The 16747-nt window shown below is 43.5% G+C and overlaps 2 protein-coding genes and 1 long non-coding RNA gene across 3 annotated transcripts in view; all 3 read right to left on the minus strand.

Moving 5' to 3' along the window:
- Positions 1-16747, minus strand: part of LOC128696851 (allatostatin-A receptor) — a 307199-nt gene that overhangs the window by 90916 nt on the left and 199536 nt on the right. The gene's annotated exons all lie outside the window — the stretch shown is intronic.
- Positions 7090-7480, minus strand: LOC128696850 (uncharacterized). Its single transcript, XR_011393443.1, has 2 exons — positions 7279-7480; positions 7090-7242 (listed from the first exon to the last, which is right to left on the minus strand). It is a non-coding gene; the product is annotated as an uncharacterized lncRNA (long non-coding RNA).
- LOC138850949 (ribosome biogenesis regulatory protein homolog) lies at positions 7523-12149 on the minus strand. Its single transcript, XM_070095997.1, has 2 exons — positions 11237-12149; positions 7523-7552 (listed from the first exon to the last, which is right to left on the minus strand). The coding sequence occupies exons 1-2, from the start codon at positions 12116-12118 to the stop codon at positions 7523-7525; spliced, it is 912 nt and encodes a 303-aa protein (XP_069952098.1). The 5' UTR covers positions 12119-12149.

Below are 16747 nucleotides of genomic sequence, written 5' to 3' on the forward strand. Positions count from 1 at the left end.
GGTCTGTATTTATCCTGGTCATGGGAAACCGAAATCTCGTTGGGGTGAGAATTTTTACTTCGTTATAAGGGGACGGAGAAGCCAACCTTTGCCATTCCATTAATTCCCATTTCTCAGGTGCAATGTGACCAGTAGTAAGAAGGCAAGTGAGTGCCAGTAACTTGTGTTCTATCTTAATTCTCATGTTTGTGCAGTGATCAAGATCTAAGAGCCTAAGCGTTTTGAATAAAGGTGTCCCAGTTGAATTCTTTCGTGTCTGTTTTACCTTAAGCTATGTGGCGCCTACCGAATTATTACATGCTAATGCCTGTAAAAAAATCAGTCATTAATCTCACATTTCAATCTTTGCTCTTTGGCAGTTCTCCATTGTCAGTAAGTCGAAAATGCATGGTGGCGATGCCGACCAATAGAGAATTATAATTCACTGGAAGAGACGAGTCATCGATGAAACATTGTGTTACTGTCCTTGGCGAGGTCGTCTCCCACTGATGACATAACTTATTCAATAGTACTCTTGCAGCCACGTACAGTGGTGGGGATTCCCTCAGACGGTGACGCAGCAGGGATCAACTCCCAAACTAAGCCCTAATAGCTTTTCCTATTCTGCCACAGTCACGAGAAGGGAATAATTTTTCGTGATTATTGATTTGTGATCACGAATACGATTTTGTATGAAGCGTTTCTTCCTTTTAGCTTTTATGGTTCCGTGACAATTATTTTGTGATTATAGTTTATTGACAATGGTTTTCTTGTTATTGATCCTGGATAACAGTTTTGTGATTCTAATTTATGGTTTCGCAATTCTTTTGTTATTATGGATAAATACAAAATAATTGCAAAAATCAAGGTACAGTAAAGTTGTCGTGAATATATCAACACCCATGCAATAATCATAGACAGATGATGACTGATGAATTAAACACCTGTGCAATACTTGGGTATTTTTACCCAGGTGTTTCACAAGTGTCTAATTCATTATCTTGTCGGTGCTCTGAACCTTTTATCTACAGATGATAATTACCTTGTAATAATGTTGGTAGAATTGTCGACAATATGTTAGGCAAAAGGACACACGTGTAAGTAATGCAACATTTTATTGTGGCAATGTTTCGCTCCTGGAGAGCGAAACGTTGCCACAGTAAAATATCGATTAATTGCACTTGTGTCCTTTTACCTGATAATTACCTTCAAGGGGGCCAAAGTTAATTTCAGTGGCACTAAAAACTTCACTTCCTGAAGGTAGTCGAAAACTGCAATTATTTTATCAATACACTTACACATGGATGGAACTAATTCCAATTTCCATAATGCTTCTCACTTGACATTACACTTCTGGTACAATTGGTGCTGACGAAGGGCTCTTAAGCCCTACGGGTTTATCGCTAATGTTTAGCTAAACTCAGAGTGTTTAGTTTTCAGTGCTGATATATAAACACGCACGGTGTGTTACAGTCTCCCACTGAGAGACACGGATGAAAGGCTCGTCTGAAAAGCCTTAAAAACGGCTCAGGAAACAATGGCTTCGATGCTAGCGAAGAATGGCGGTAGAGGAACACAAAGATTCCTGATTTCTTAAGAGGAAAACACAAGACTCCTTGCAGGAGGGTGAGTCCAAGAATACACCCAGAATGGTAGGAGGAAGAGGCGAATCAAAACAAGGGAAATTAAAATAAACAGATGTTAATGGGAGAGAGAGAGAGAGAGAGAGAGAGAGAGAGAGAGAGAGAGAGAGAGAGAGAGAGAGAGAGAGAGAGAGAGAGAGAGAGATAGAGAGATAGAGAGTGAGAGAGAGAGAGATAGAGAGAGATAAAATCATTGATATATAAACAGTTCCATATAGATTTAAAGAACTGGAGCTGTCTTTCCCTTCCTCGGATCAAACCAACATTACTTTATTCTACTGGCTACGTAGAACCCCCAGAATGATAATGGCAATATTGAGGAAATACTCAGCGAATATCAAGGAAATGCTGAGCGAATGTTAAGGAAATGTTTAGCGAGTATTAAGGAAATGTGAAGTGACTGTTAAGAGAATTTGAAGTGACTGTTAAGAGAATTTGAAGTGACTGTTAAGAGAATTTGAAGTGACTGTTAAGAGAATTTGAAGTGACTGTTAAGAGAATTTGAAGTGACTGTTAAGAGAATTTGAAGTGACTGTTAAGAGAATGCAATTCTTTTAAAATGTACAAGAAGTAGACTGGCCAGGGTGAAAACCTCAGAAAACTCACATTAAGTCTCTTGACGAAGATCTGAGAAATTGTCTGTTATCTCCTGAAAAACATACAATATATTAGGGAAAGAGACGGAATGAAAACGAAATGCAAGAACATTTCGCTTCTTAGTAGACCATTATCAACTCCAAACTGACTTGGTAACGTTCCAGGACTGAGCGACACATCATCTCAACTTTCCTTTGCAAATTTCGGGTTAGTTATGAAAAAAAAATGTTCTTTTTTTTTCATAATATTACCAGTATTTATAAAACAAATATAAAAATTTGCAACAGCTCGCAACACCTCCTTATGACAGCATTTTGTTTTGTAATAGACCATTATGGCGGCGGAACGAGGAGAATGACTCGCATTACCCGGAAGTGGTTGTGTTCCTGGCCGAGACACGGAGAAGTGTACATAAGTGTTGAGGTCATTATCGTGGCTACAAATACTGAGGATTATTAACCAGGTCTTTCATATACAGAGCGTCCCTTAAGTCTGGAATAATATTAATGAAAATAATAATAATAATAGTAATAATAATAATATTTATTTCTACATGTACAAGGTATACAGACCATAGCTGACATCAATGACATACTACTATATAGAAAGCCCCTTGTTATGCAGAGCATTTCGGGCAAATTAGGTTAGTTTTGTTCCCAGGATGCGACCCACACCAGTCGACTAGCATCCAGGTACCTAATATACTAATAGGTGAACATGGACAGCAGGTGTCTTAAGTAAACACATCCAAATGTTTCCATCCGTACCGGGGATCGAACCATAAACCTCAGTGTGTGAACTGAGAGAGCTAGCAATCCAGCTAGCCTTTTATTCATAGAATGTGTTCAATGTGTTCATCCCTAATACTGATACACGAATACAGACAAGATATCCGGTGTACAAGCACATGATTAATGGTGTAAGGAGTGATGGTTCCAGTTTTACCGGATATCCTGTATGCATAGAGGAAAGTTACTAATGTATGTACCCTTGTAGGGAGGTGTATTCAGGCATGGAAAAAGCTCTCGTGTGTGTGTGTGTGTGTGTGTACGTATGAGTACACAAAATTTTATTATATATATATATATATATATATATATATATATATATATATATATATATATATATATATGTATATATATATATATATATATATATATATGTATATATATATATATATATATATATATATATACATATGCAAAACAACCACTGTGAAAGAGTAGTGAAGCTCCAAGCGCTTTCGTGACTACTCACATTGTCAAGGAACTATTCATATTTCCTTGACAATGTGAGTAGTCACGAAAGCGCTTGGAATTTTACTACTCTTCCACAGTGGTTGTTTTGCATATTTTAAAATCACCTGTTTACTATGATCTTATTGCATATATATATATATATATATATATATATATATATATATATATATATATATATATATATATATATATATATATATATATATATATATGAACAAGGAGGCTTTAGGAAAGGTAGGGGGTGTGTGGACCAGGTGTTTACAGTGAAACATATAAGTGAACAGTATTTAGATAAGGCTAAAGAGGTCTTTGTGGCATTTATGGATTTGGAAAAGGCGTATGACAGGGTGGATAGGGGGGCAATGTGGCAGATGTTGCAAGTGTATGGTGTAGGAGGTAGGTTACTGAAAGCAGTGAAGAGTTTTTACGAGGATAGTGAGGCTCAAGTTAGAGTATGTAGGAAAGAGGGAAATTTTTTCCCAGTAAAAGTAGGTCTTAGACAAGGATGTGTGATGTCACCGTGGTTGTTTAATATATTTATAGATGGGGTTGTAAGAGAAGTAAATGCGAGGGTCTTGGCAAGAGGCGTGGAGTTAAAAGATAAAGAATCACACACAAAGTGGGAGTTGTCACAGCTGCTCTTTGCTGATGATACTGTGCTCTTGGGAGATTCTGAAGAGAAGCTGCAGAGATTGGTGGATGAATTTGGTAGGGTGTGCAAAAGAAGAAAATTAAAGGTGAATACAGGAAAGAGTAAAGTTATGAGGATAACAAAAAGATTAGGTGATGAAAGATTGAATATCAGAGTGGAGGGAGAGAGTATGGAGGAGGTGAACGTATTCAGATATTTGGGAGTGGACGTGTCAGCGGATGGGTCTATGAAAGATGAGGTGAATCATAGAATTGATGAGGGAAAAAGAGTGAGTGGTGCACTTAGGAGTCTGTGGAGACAAAGAACTTTGTCCTTGGAGGCAAAGAGGGGAATGTATGAGAGTATAGTTTTACCAACGCTCTTATATGGGTGTGAAGCGTGGGTGATGAATGTTGCAGCGAGGAGAAGGCTGGAGGCAGTGGAGATGTCATGTCTGAGGGCAATGTGTGGTGTGAATATAATGCAGAGAATTCGTAGTTTGGAAGTTAGGAGGAGGTGCGGGATTACCAAAACTGTTGTCCAGAGGGCTGAGGAAGGGTTGTTGAGGTGGTTCGGGCATGTAGAGAGAATGGAGCGAAACAGAATGACTTCAAGAGTGTATCAGTCTGTAGTGGAAGGAAGGCGGGGTAGGGGTCGGCCTAGGAAGGGTTGGAGGGAGGGGGTAAAGGAGGTTTTGTGTGCGAGGGGCTTGGACTTCCAGCAGGCATGCGTGAGCGTGTTTGATAGGAGTGAATGGAGACAAATGGTTTTTAATACTTGACGTGCTGTTGGAGTGTGAGCAAAGTAACATTTATGAAGGGATTCAGGGAAACCGGCAGGCCGGACTTGAGTCCTGGAGATGGGAAGTACAGTGCCTGCACTCTGAAGGAGGGGTGTTAATGTTGCAGTTTAAAAACTGTAGTGTAAAGCACCCTTCTGGCAAGACAGTGATGGAGTGAATGATGGTGAAAGTTTTTCTTTTTCGGGCCACCCTGCCTTGGTGGGAATCGGCCAGTGTGATAATAAAAAAAATAATATATATATATATATATATATATATATATATATATATATATATATATATATATATATATATATATATATATATATATATATGCAATAAGATCACAGTAAACAGGTGATTTCAAAATATGCAAAACATTTTGATAAAGAATTCCCCCCAAAATGCTGATGGATGTGTCTATAAGATTCCTTGTAAAATTTGCGATAAAGTTTATTACGGTCAAACTGGTAAAAATCTCGAACTAAGATTAAAACAACATAAATATAGCATTAGAACTGGACAAGATTCCAATGCTCTATTTATTCATGTAAGAGATTTTAACCATCCAATTGATTTTCAAAAAGTTGAGAAAGTAGTATCAAGCAAGTCCATGGTCGACAGGAATATAATTGAATCTTGTTTCATAAAAAGCAGTTTTGACAATAATATGAATATTTCCTTTGGTTTATATAAATTAGATCCATTTATAATTAATAGAATTTGGGAAGAATTTAATAATACACTGGACAAATAATTTTTAAATTTTCTTGGGTAGAATAGCTTGGGGGTGAGTTGTGCAAAGGACCTATCCAAGTTGGCTCGCCGCGCGTCACGTGTTTAACCGTTGTGGGATCTGATAGTGAGGTGCTGGCCGGACCCCTTATATAGCTTCCTTGGATGCTTCACTTTCATAGTTCCTTGATAATGTGAGTAGTCACGAAAGCGCTTGGAATTTCTCTATTCTTTCAGAGTGGTTGTTTTGCATATATATATATATATATATATACATATATATATTTATATGTATAATATATTTATATATATATATATACATATATATATATATATAGATGAAAGCGTCATAGCGTATATAATACCCCAGTGAACGCTTATTATGGTTTTAACGGTTGGCGGCTGTGTTGAATCAATACAGTAAACACTGCTTTTAACCACAGCTCCCTTGTGTTGGTACAAACTATGTTTATGTTAGTATACGTCTCTCTTTATTAGTGTAGTCTTAATTTTGTACATGGGAGTTCATGATAAAGATAAATATTATATGTATTATATAAATGTTCGCGGATTGGGTAGAAAAGCCAATTTACGCCGGCAAAAAATAGGTGAAAAAATACATCATTTCGTAACGAAAAAATTGAGTTCACAATGTACAAGAGATAGAAATGGATTGAAGTTATGGGCTACTAACTACCTCAACTTTTTAGCACTATTCCTTGCGAACTGCTGGTGGTGATCCACCGCTATCCAATGAGCTGTGTGTAGAGGAATCCATTAATTACACAAATAACCCGCACATAAAAGAGAAGCTTACGACGACGTTTCGGTCCGACTTGGACCAGTGTGACTTTGTAAATGGTCCAAGTCAGACCGGAACGTCGTCGTAAGCTCCTCTCTTTTATGTGCGGGTTATTTGTGTATCGTTCCAGTCACGGTATTGTGCCTTTTTTTTGTTATAAATTAATTACAGTTTGTCACTGCAGAGTGTCTAATTGTGTCCTGTTGTGCATGTTCAACTGGTTCTTAAATGACTGCACCGACCTCAGGCTCGCACCTTCAACGGCTAGTTTGTTCCATTCTGCTGTAGCTCTACTGTGATAAAATTTTTACAGACGTTTGTTTTGCATCTCCTGCCTCGAAGTTTTATTCTACTTTTTTGGAGTTTTTGACACATTCTGCACTTCAGATATTTCTTCATATTTGAGTGTATCGAAACTTAAATGTTTTAAAGGCTGATAATACGATCTGAGAGAGTTAATGTTTTCTGATAGAAAAAATAAGTTGATTTTTGAGTAGTTATAGTGACCCAGACTGATAATATTTGTGTATTTGTTAAGCTACTTAATTGAAACGATTCCTAGATAACAGCTGCAGATACAGTGTATAATACACGATGTTGTATACGTCTTGTATGTACACTTATCAATACCAGTTTACTTGTGTGATTGATACTATTCCTACTTTTTTTTTTCAACAGCTGTCACCATTTATTTAACTACATACCAACAATATACAGGTAATATATTCTTTTGTATAATGTCATAGGTGCATTTTAATTTAAAACAATGAAAACAGCCTTTTAACGTTTAGCTTTACCAACACCCTTCCCTTTACCTGCACCCTTACCTTTACCTGCACCCTTACCCTTACCTGCACCCTTTCTCATATCCCCAAAATTCCTTTTACCCCACCCTTTCCTTTGCCCCCAAATTTAGCTTTGCTCTTTGTTTTGGCTTTCATTTTATGATAACCCTTGCCCAGTTTAGCAGCTCTATGATCTGATTTAGTTCGGTGCCTGCCACCCATTTTTGATCTTTTGCCATATTTCTTCCCACCTCTGCGTTCCAGATCCATTATATAGGGGACAGGAGCCATAGTAGGGAAACAAGTGTAGTCAAAGATAAGATAAAACCAATATTGCAAACTAGAAACACCGCAGGAAATAGCAAACAAGAGGACTCCAATAGCAATAGTGAGGATAAATTACCAAAAACAACTGGTGGGAGCTCCATTGTTGGTGCTAGGGAGGATAGAAGTAAGACAGGGAAACATGCACCAACAGGGAATACAGTCACAGAAACCCAAGGCAAGCGGAAACCAAGCCTGTGCACATACTATGCACTTGGTATCTGCTGGCATGGGAAATCTGGAAAAACAGATGGGACATGCAACTATGACCACCCTAGAAAATGCCATGCCCATATGAAAACAGGAAAATGCAAACTCCCTTCCTGTAAGCTTTTTCACCCTGAAATGTGTACCTCTTCAGTACAGGAAAGACTGTGCTATAACTTAAATTGCCAGGCATACCATCTAAAGGGGACAAAAAGATACAAAACATCCAGGCCAGGGGAAAACCTGGGTAGCCACAGCCACTCAAGAGGGAGAGGTTTTTTAGTGCCAGGAAGGAAAAAAAACTGGCAGGAAATGGCAGAAATCGTACACCAAATCCAGTCATTCCTGGAGTGGAACCACAGTCGATGGCCTCCACTCCAAACCAACAGATACAGATACTAATGCCGGAAAAAAAATCCCCCCCCAGTACCAACAATACCACCAGTCCGATAACATTCTTCTTTGCAAATATACAGGGTCTAAAGCCAGCTACAAACAACAAAATACCTTTCATCCGTGGACTGCTTGCAGAGGCAAAGGCAATGTTCGCGGCTTTCACTGAGACCCACATAAAGGATCACTTGGACAACGAAGTATGGATCCCAGGTTACAACCTATACAGATGTGACAGAGTGAACAGGCAAAAGGGGGGGGTTGGCCTGTACATTGCAGAGTCACTTGTTTGCACAGAACTGCTTAATGCCTCAAATGACGTAGTGGAAGTTTTAGCAGTAAAGGTCGAGAACCAAAACCTAGTCATTGTGGTAGTCTACAAGCCTCCGGATGCAACATCCCAGCAATTCCAGGAACAGCTGTTAAAAATTGACCACTGTCTGGAAAATCTTCCAGCTCCTGCACCCAACATCTTGCTCCTGGGGGATTTCAACTTAAGGCACCTAAAATGGAGGAATATAGCAAATAATATTGTTGCAGAAATAACACCAGGAGGCAGCTCTGATGAAAACTCACACTCACACGAGCTTTTAAATCTCTGCACAAAATTCAATTTAAACCAGCAAATAATAGAGCCTACAAGACTGGAGAATACACTAGACCTCATCTTCACTAACAATGATGATCTGATAAGAAATGTCACCATATCAAAAACAATATACTCAGATCACAACATAATTGAGGTTCAGACATGTATGCATGGAGCCCCAGACCGACAAAATGAGACTAGTCATGAGGGAGCATTCACCAAATTCAACTTCAATAACAAAAACATAAAGTGGGACCAAGTAAACCAAGTCCTAACCGATATAAGCTGGGAAGATATACTAAGCAACACAGACCCAAACTTATGCCTAGAACAGATTAACTCGGTGGCACTCGATGTATGCACAAGGCTTATTCCTCTAAGAAAAAGGAGGAGTAGATGTAAAATAGAAAGAGACAGGCGCTCCCTTTACAGGCGACGGAAAAGAATAACAGAGCGGCTAAAAGAGGTCAATATATCTGAAATGCGCAGGGAGACACTGGTCAGAGAAATAGCAAGCATCGAACTTAAGCTAAAAGAATCCTTTAGGAGTCAGGAATCGCGGGAAGAACTAAAAGCCATAAATGAAATCGAAAGAAACCCAAAGTATTTCTTCTCCTATGCCAAATCAAAATCGAGAACAACGTCCAGTATTGGGCCCCTACTTAAACAAGATGGGTCCTACACAGATGACAGCAAGGAAATGAGTGAGCTACTCAAGTCCCAATATGACTCAGTTTTTAGCAAGCCGCTAACCAGACTGAGAGTCGAAGACCAAAATGAATTTTTTATGAGAGAGCCACAAAATTTGACTAACACAAGCCTATCCGATGTTATCCTGACGCCAAATGACTTCGAACAGGCGATAAATGACATGCCCATGCACTCTGCCCCAGGGCCAGACTCATGGAACTCTGTGTTCATCAAGAACTGCAAGAAGCCCCTATCACGAGCCTTTTCCATCCTATGGAGAGGGAGCATGGACACGGGGGTCGTCCCTCAGTTACTAAAAACAACAGACATAGCCCCACTCCACAAAGGGGGCAGTAAAGCAACAGCAAAGAACTACAGACCAATAGCACTAACATCCCATATCATAAAAATCTTTGAAAGGGTCCTAAGAAGCAAGATCACCACCCATCTAGAAACCCATCAGTTACACAACCCAGGGCAACATGGGTTTAGAACAGGTCGCTCCTGTCTGTCTCAACTACTGGATCACTACGACAAGGTCCTAAATGCACTAGAAGACAAAAAGAATGCAGATGTAATATATACAGACTTTGCAAAAGCCTTCGACAAGTGTGACCATGGCGTAATAGCGCACAAAATGCGCGCTAAAGGAATAACAGGAAAAGTCGGTCGATGGATCTATAATTTCCTCACTAACAGAACACAGAGAGTAGTCGTCAACAGAGTAAAGTCCGAGGCAGCTACGGTGACAAGCTCTGTCCCACAAGGCACAGTACTAGCTCCCATCTTGTTCCTCATCCTCATATCCGACATAGACAAGGATGTCAGCCACAGCACCGTGTCTTCCTTTGCAGATGACACCCGAATCTGCATGACAGTGTCTTCCATTGCAGACACTGCAAGGCTCCAGGCGGACATCAACCAAATCTTTCAGTGGGCTGCAGAAAACAATATGAAGTTCAACGATGAGAAATTTCAATTACTCAGATATGGTAAACATGAGGAAATTAAATCTTCATCAGAGTACAAAACAAATTCTGGCCACAAAATAGAGCGAAACACCAACGTCAAAGACCTAGGAGTGATTATGTCGGAGGATCTCGCCTTCAAGGACCATAACATTGTATCAATCGCGTCTGCTAGAAAAATGACAGGATGGATAATGAGAACCTTCAAAACTAGGGAGGCCAAGCCCATGATGACACTCTTCAGGTCACTTGTTCTATCTAGGCTGGAATATTGCTGCACTCTAACAGCACCTTTCAAGGCAGGTGAAATTGCCGACCTAGAAAATGTACAGAGAACTTTCACGGCGCGCATAACGGAGATAAAACACCTCAATTACTGGGAGCGCTTGAGGTTTCTAAACCTGTATTCCCTGGAACGCAGGAGGGAGAGATACATGATTATATACACCTGGAAAATCCTAGAGGGACTAGTACCAAACTTGCACACGAAAATCACTCACTACGAAAGCAAAAGACTTGGCAGACGATGCACCATCCCCCCAATGAAAAGCAGGGGTGTCACTAGCACGTTAAGAGACCATACAATAAGTGTCAGGGGCCCGAGACTGTTCAACTGCCTCCCAGCACACATAAGGGGGATTACCAACAGACCCCTGGCAGTCTTCAAGCTGGCACTGGACAAGCACCTAAAGACAGTTCCTGATCAGCCGGGCTGTGGCTCGTACGTTGGTTTGCGTGCAGCCAGCAGCAACAGCCTGGTTGATCAGGCGCTGATCCACCAGGAGGCCTGGTCACAGACCGGGCCGCGGGGGCGTTGACCCCCGAAACTCTCTCCAGGTAAACTCCAGGTAACATTCTCATCTCTGATCTGCTTATGGACTGCTCCCTCCAGGTTCAGGTCTGGCTTGTCAATCTTCTCAAGAACTGCCATGTACCGTTTCTTCTCAACCTCGGCATCACCAGTGGTTTCTTCGTGCTTACGTTTCTTGCCCAAACCCTTAACTTTTTTCTCATTTGGAAGATCCGGCTGAAATTTGCCCAATGAAGCCGTTGCACGTCGTGCATAATGCGTGGCTAATCCCAGAACTTTAGCTGAAGCATATTCATTTCCAGTGACTCCAACATTAGGAACCTTCAGTTTTCTGTGCTTGGCTATATTTCGCAAGAGCTGATACTCATTTTTGGCTATATTTTCCTTCTTTATCTCTGCTGCTTTGGCAAACTGATCCTCGTATGGGTCTGCATTATCAGGAACTTCTTTAACCCAGTTCTTCTCTTTTTCTGCTAGTATTTTACGGTATCCATACCGAGGTACAAATTGCTTGAGAACTTCATCCCAAACTTTCTTGTCTTTCTTCCCCCTCTTAATTCCCTTCTCACGAGCATACTGTTCCCACTTGGTTATTTCTTTACCTTTAGGTACAGGTTTCTCCCTTGGTAATTTTGTGACTGGCTTTGGTAATGTGACATATATAGAATTATCAATCTGTTCTGATGGTAAATCCCACACTTTTGTCAGAAGAGCCTGGATGCCATCACGAGCTAAGGAACACAGGTAGGCATCACACTGATCTTCATCTCTGATAAGTTTCTCCTCCAGTGTGTTCTTATCTCTGACCAGTAAGTTATCAACGTCACATTTCAGCTGTATCTCCTTGTTCACTTCAATGGATTTCTGTTCCTGGTGTGCCTGAGTGATAATGTCTTGCACCCGTACTACAACATGATCACCCATGATGGTGTGTTTACTGCAGGGAGGCAACACAGCAGCGTTCCTACTACTACTACTACTACTACTACCCACTATCCACAATCCAAAAGTTAACCACAACACCACTCACCAACTGCCAGCCACAACACCACTATCACCACCTGCCAGCCACAACACCACTATCACCACCTGCCAGTCACAACACCACTACCACCACCTGACAACAACAACACCGTTACCACTACATTACAACTACATCACTACCACTGTTACGCTCCTCGTTTGTGAACCTTCTAGGTCAGGTATGATGTATATGTAACTGGCTTTTTCACTTAATATTATATTATTTCTAGCCTCATTAGTAGCTAAAATGAGGATAGAGTACTTTATAATATTATCTGGCCTTAATTTATTTAGCTGTGTAAATAGATAGGATGTTTCGACGATGTAAACTACGGGTACAGTTGTTTACTACCCGGCTGTCGTTTAGCCACTGTCCCCTCTTAATCCGAGGTGACGTCAGTCTGAGAATTCTGTTATAGGGCAATCCACTCTCACCTTTCGTGAGAGAAGCTCCTTGATTCCTGGATTTAACCTTCTGGTCTTACATGAGGTTCCCTAGTGACCCTCCAGCACCTCGAACGGTATCAGACAGAAACATCTCGGACGAACTGTGTGTCGCTGTATTGGAGACGCTGGTGATTGTCCCTAGATCTGCTAGGAGCGGGTGTAAGCAGTATTGGTTCAAAGAGGACGGCGAAAAAGTCATGGGAGACAGACTCGCCTCAGAACTCCTTTAAGTGTAGAATATTCCTAATCTCACTTAGTATATTTTGAAAGTTGAATAAGAAGGAATTATTATCGAAGTGTTACGTTTTCTGTCTCATTGGGAATGAGTCTAGCAAAGTGTTATTATGTGAAGTGAAGGTGTTATGATACTAGAGCCATTCAGTACTATAATCAAGACAGGATATTGTGTATTATCTTTTAAGTGAACTAAAGTATAAATTTCATGAGCACTCTGTTTTATGGTGCGACCTTTTTAAAGTTAATATAAAACCCTTCTATGGTTTATTAAGAAACTTAATAAAAAACCGGAAAGAACCATTGTGATTGTTTACTACTGAACCCTTCAATGATTCCATTTAGAACAGGATATTCGGTCCTGTTTATTTGTTGCAAGAAAGGGCTAAACAGGCTTAAGTAGTTGTTCTTTACACAACAACCACCACATGATAACCACATCACTACCATCACCTGACAACCACAGACAACCACAACACCACTACCATCACCTGACAACCACAGACAACCACAACACCACTACCATCACCTGACAACCACAACACCACTGCCACCACCTGACAACCACAACACCACTGCCACCACCTGACAACCACAACACCACTGCCACCACCTGACAACCACAACACCACTGCCACCACCTGACAACCACAACACCACTGCCACCACCTGACAACCACAACACCACTGCCACCACCTGACAACCACAACACCACTGCCACCACCTGACAACCACAACACCACTGCCACCACCTGACAACCACAACACCACTGCCACCACCTGACAACCACAACACCACTGCCACCACCTGACAACCACAACACCACTGCCACCACCTGACAACCACAACACCACTGCCACCACCTGACAACCACAACACCACTGCCACCACCTGACAACCACAACACCACTGCCACCACCTGACAACCACAACACCACTGCCACCACCTGACAACCACAACACCACTGCCACCACCTGACAACCACAACACCACTGCCACCACCTGACAACCACAACACCACTGCCACCACCTGACAACCACAACACCACTGCCACCACCTGACAACCACAACACCACTGCCACCACCTGACAACCACAACACCACTGCCACCACCTGACAACCACAACACCACTGCCACCACCTGACAACCACAACACCACTGCCACCACCTGACAACCACAACACCACTGCCACCACCTGACAACCACAACACCACTGCCACCACCTGACAACCACAACACCACTGCCACCACCTGACAACCACAACACCACTGCCACCACCTGACAACCACAACACCACTGCCACCACCTGACAACCACAACACCACTGCCACCACCTGACAACCACAACACCACTGCCACCACCTGACAACCACAACACCACTGCCACCACCTGACAACCACAACACCACTGCCACCACCTGACAACCACAACACCACTGCCACCACCTGACAACCACAACACCACTGCCACCACCTGACAACCACAACACCACTGCCACCACCTGACAACCACAACACCACTGCCACCACCTGACAACCACAACACCACTGCCACCACCTGACAACCACAACACCACTGCCACCACCTGACAACCACAACACCACTGCCACCACCTGACAACCACAACACCACTGCCACCACCTGACAACCACAACACCACTGCCACCACCTGACAACCACAACACCACTGCCACCACCTGACAACCACAACACCACTGCCACCACCTGACAACCACAACACCACTGCCACCACCTGACAACCACAACACCACTGCCACCACCTGACAACCACAACACCACTGCCACCACCTGACAACCACAACACCACTGCCACCACCTGACAACCACAACACCACTGCCACCACCTGACAACCACAACACCACTGCCACCACCTGACAACCACAACACCACTGCCACCACCTGACAACCACAACACCACTGCCACCACCTGACAACCACAACACCACTGCCACCACCTGACAACCACAACACCACTGCCACCACCTGACAACCACAACACCACTGCCACCACCTGACAACCACAACACCACTGCCACCACCTGACAACCACAACACCACTGCCACCACCTGACAACCACAACACCACTGCCACCACCTGACAACCACAACACCACTGCCACCACCTGACAACCACAACACCACTGCCACCACCTGACAACCACAACACCACTGCCACCACCTGACAACCACAACACCACTGCCACCACCTGACAACCACAACACCACTGCCACCACCTGACAACCACAACACCACTGCCACCACCTGACAACCACAACACCACTGCCACCACCTGACAACCACAACACCACTGCCACCACCTGACAACCACAACACCACTGCCACCACCTGACAACCACAACACCACTGCCACCACCTGACAACCACAACACCACTGCCACCACCTGACAACCACAACACCACTGCCACCACCTGACAACCACAACACCACTGCCACCACCTGACAACCACAACACCACTGCCACCACCTGACAACCACAACACCACTGCCACCACCTGACAACCACAACACCACTGCCACCACCTGACAACCACAACACCACTGCCACCACCTGACAACCACAACACCACTGCCACCACCTGACAACCACAAAGCCACTGCCACCACCTGACAACCACAAAGCCACTGCCACCACCTGCCAGTCACAACGCCACTGCCACCACCTGCCAGTCACAACGCCACTGCCACCACCTGCCAGTCACAACGCCACTGCCACCACCTGCCAGTCACAACGCCACTGCCACCACCTGCCAGTCACAACGCCACTACCACCACCTGCCAGTCACAACGCCACTACCACCACCTGCCAGTCACAACGCCACTACCACCACCTGCCAGTCACAACGCCACTACCACCACCTGCCAGTCACAACGCCACTACCACCACCTGCCAGTCACAACGCCACTACCACCACCTGCCAGTCACAACGCCACTACCACCACCTGCCACAACACAGCCATCCAGAGCTGTACTACCACCACCACACACCACCTACACATCACAGAACATCACAACGTGCAATATCACCCACACACCATCACACGCTACCCCCCACACAATCACACACCATCCACACACACCCACACACCGCCCACACATCACACACACTACCACACATCACACACACCATCACTCATCACACACACCATCACACACCACCCACGCACCATCACACATCACACACACACACACACACACACACACACACACACACACACACACCATCACACTCCACCAACACACCACCACACACACACCATCACATATCACGCACACCACTATATCCTCTCCTACATTCCAGTATCAACTAGTAAACATGAGGGAAAAATGGTGTGTGTGAAAAATAGTGATCCCTTGTCACTATGAGAGATACTCTCTTTACCTCTGCTCACACTATCATCCTTCTCTTCTTATCTGTCTCCCGTCTACCTCACTTCAACACTATCCAGTCTCCCTTTCCTCCAAACCCTCCCTGCCTAAACTCATCCAACTACTGTACCACCCTATCCACGTTATCTACTCCCTCCTCCATTCCCACCCTGTCTTCCCACCCTGCCTTCCTATACTGCCTTCCCACCCTGTTTTCCCACCCTACCTTCCTACACTGCTTTCCCACCCTGTCTTCCTACACTGCCTTCCCACCCTGCCTTCCTACAGTGCCTTCCTACAGTGTCTTCCTACACTGCCTTCCCACCATGCCTTCCCACCCTGCCATCCCACCCTGCCTTCCCACCCTGCCTTCCCACCCTGCCTTCCCACCCTGCCTTCCCACCCTGCCTTCCCACCCTGCCTTCCCAC

This window comes from Cherax quadricarinatus, chromosome 52 (assembly GCF_038502225.1).
Source record: "Cherax quadricarinatus isolate ZL_2023a chromosome 52, ASM3850222v1, whole genome shotgun sequence".
Classification (NCBI taxonomy): Eukaryota; Metazoa; Arthropoda; class Malacostraca; order Decapoda; family Parastacidae; genus Cherax; species Cherax quadricarinatus.

What these genes read in the sequence shown, in the direction of transcription:
- LOC138850949 (XM_070095997.1), bottom strand. Translation starts at nt 12,118, where the DNA reads ATGGGTGATCATGTTGTAGTACGGGTGCAAGACATTATCACTCAGGCA. An exon ending in AGCAGATCAGAGATGAGAAT is followed by an intron (nt 7,553 to 11,236) that starts GTTACCTGGAGT and finishes CGGTGTTTCTAG; the next exon opens with TTTGCAATATTGGTTTTATC.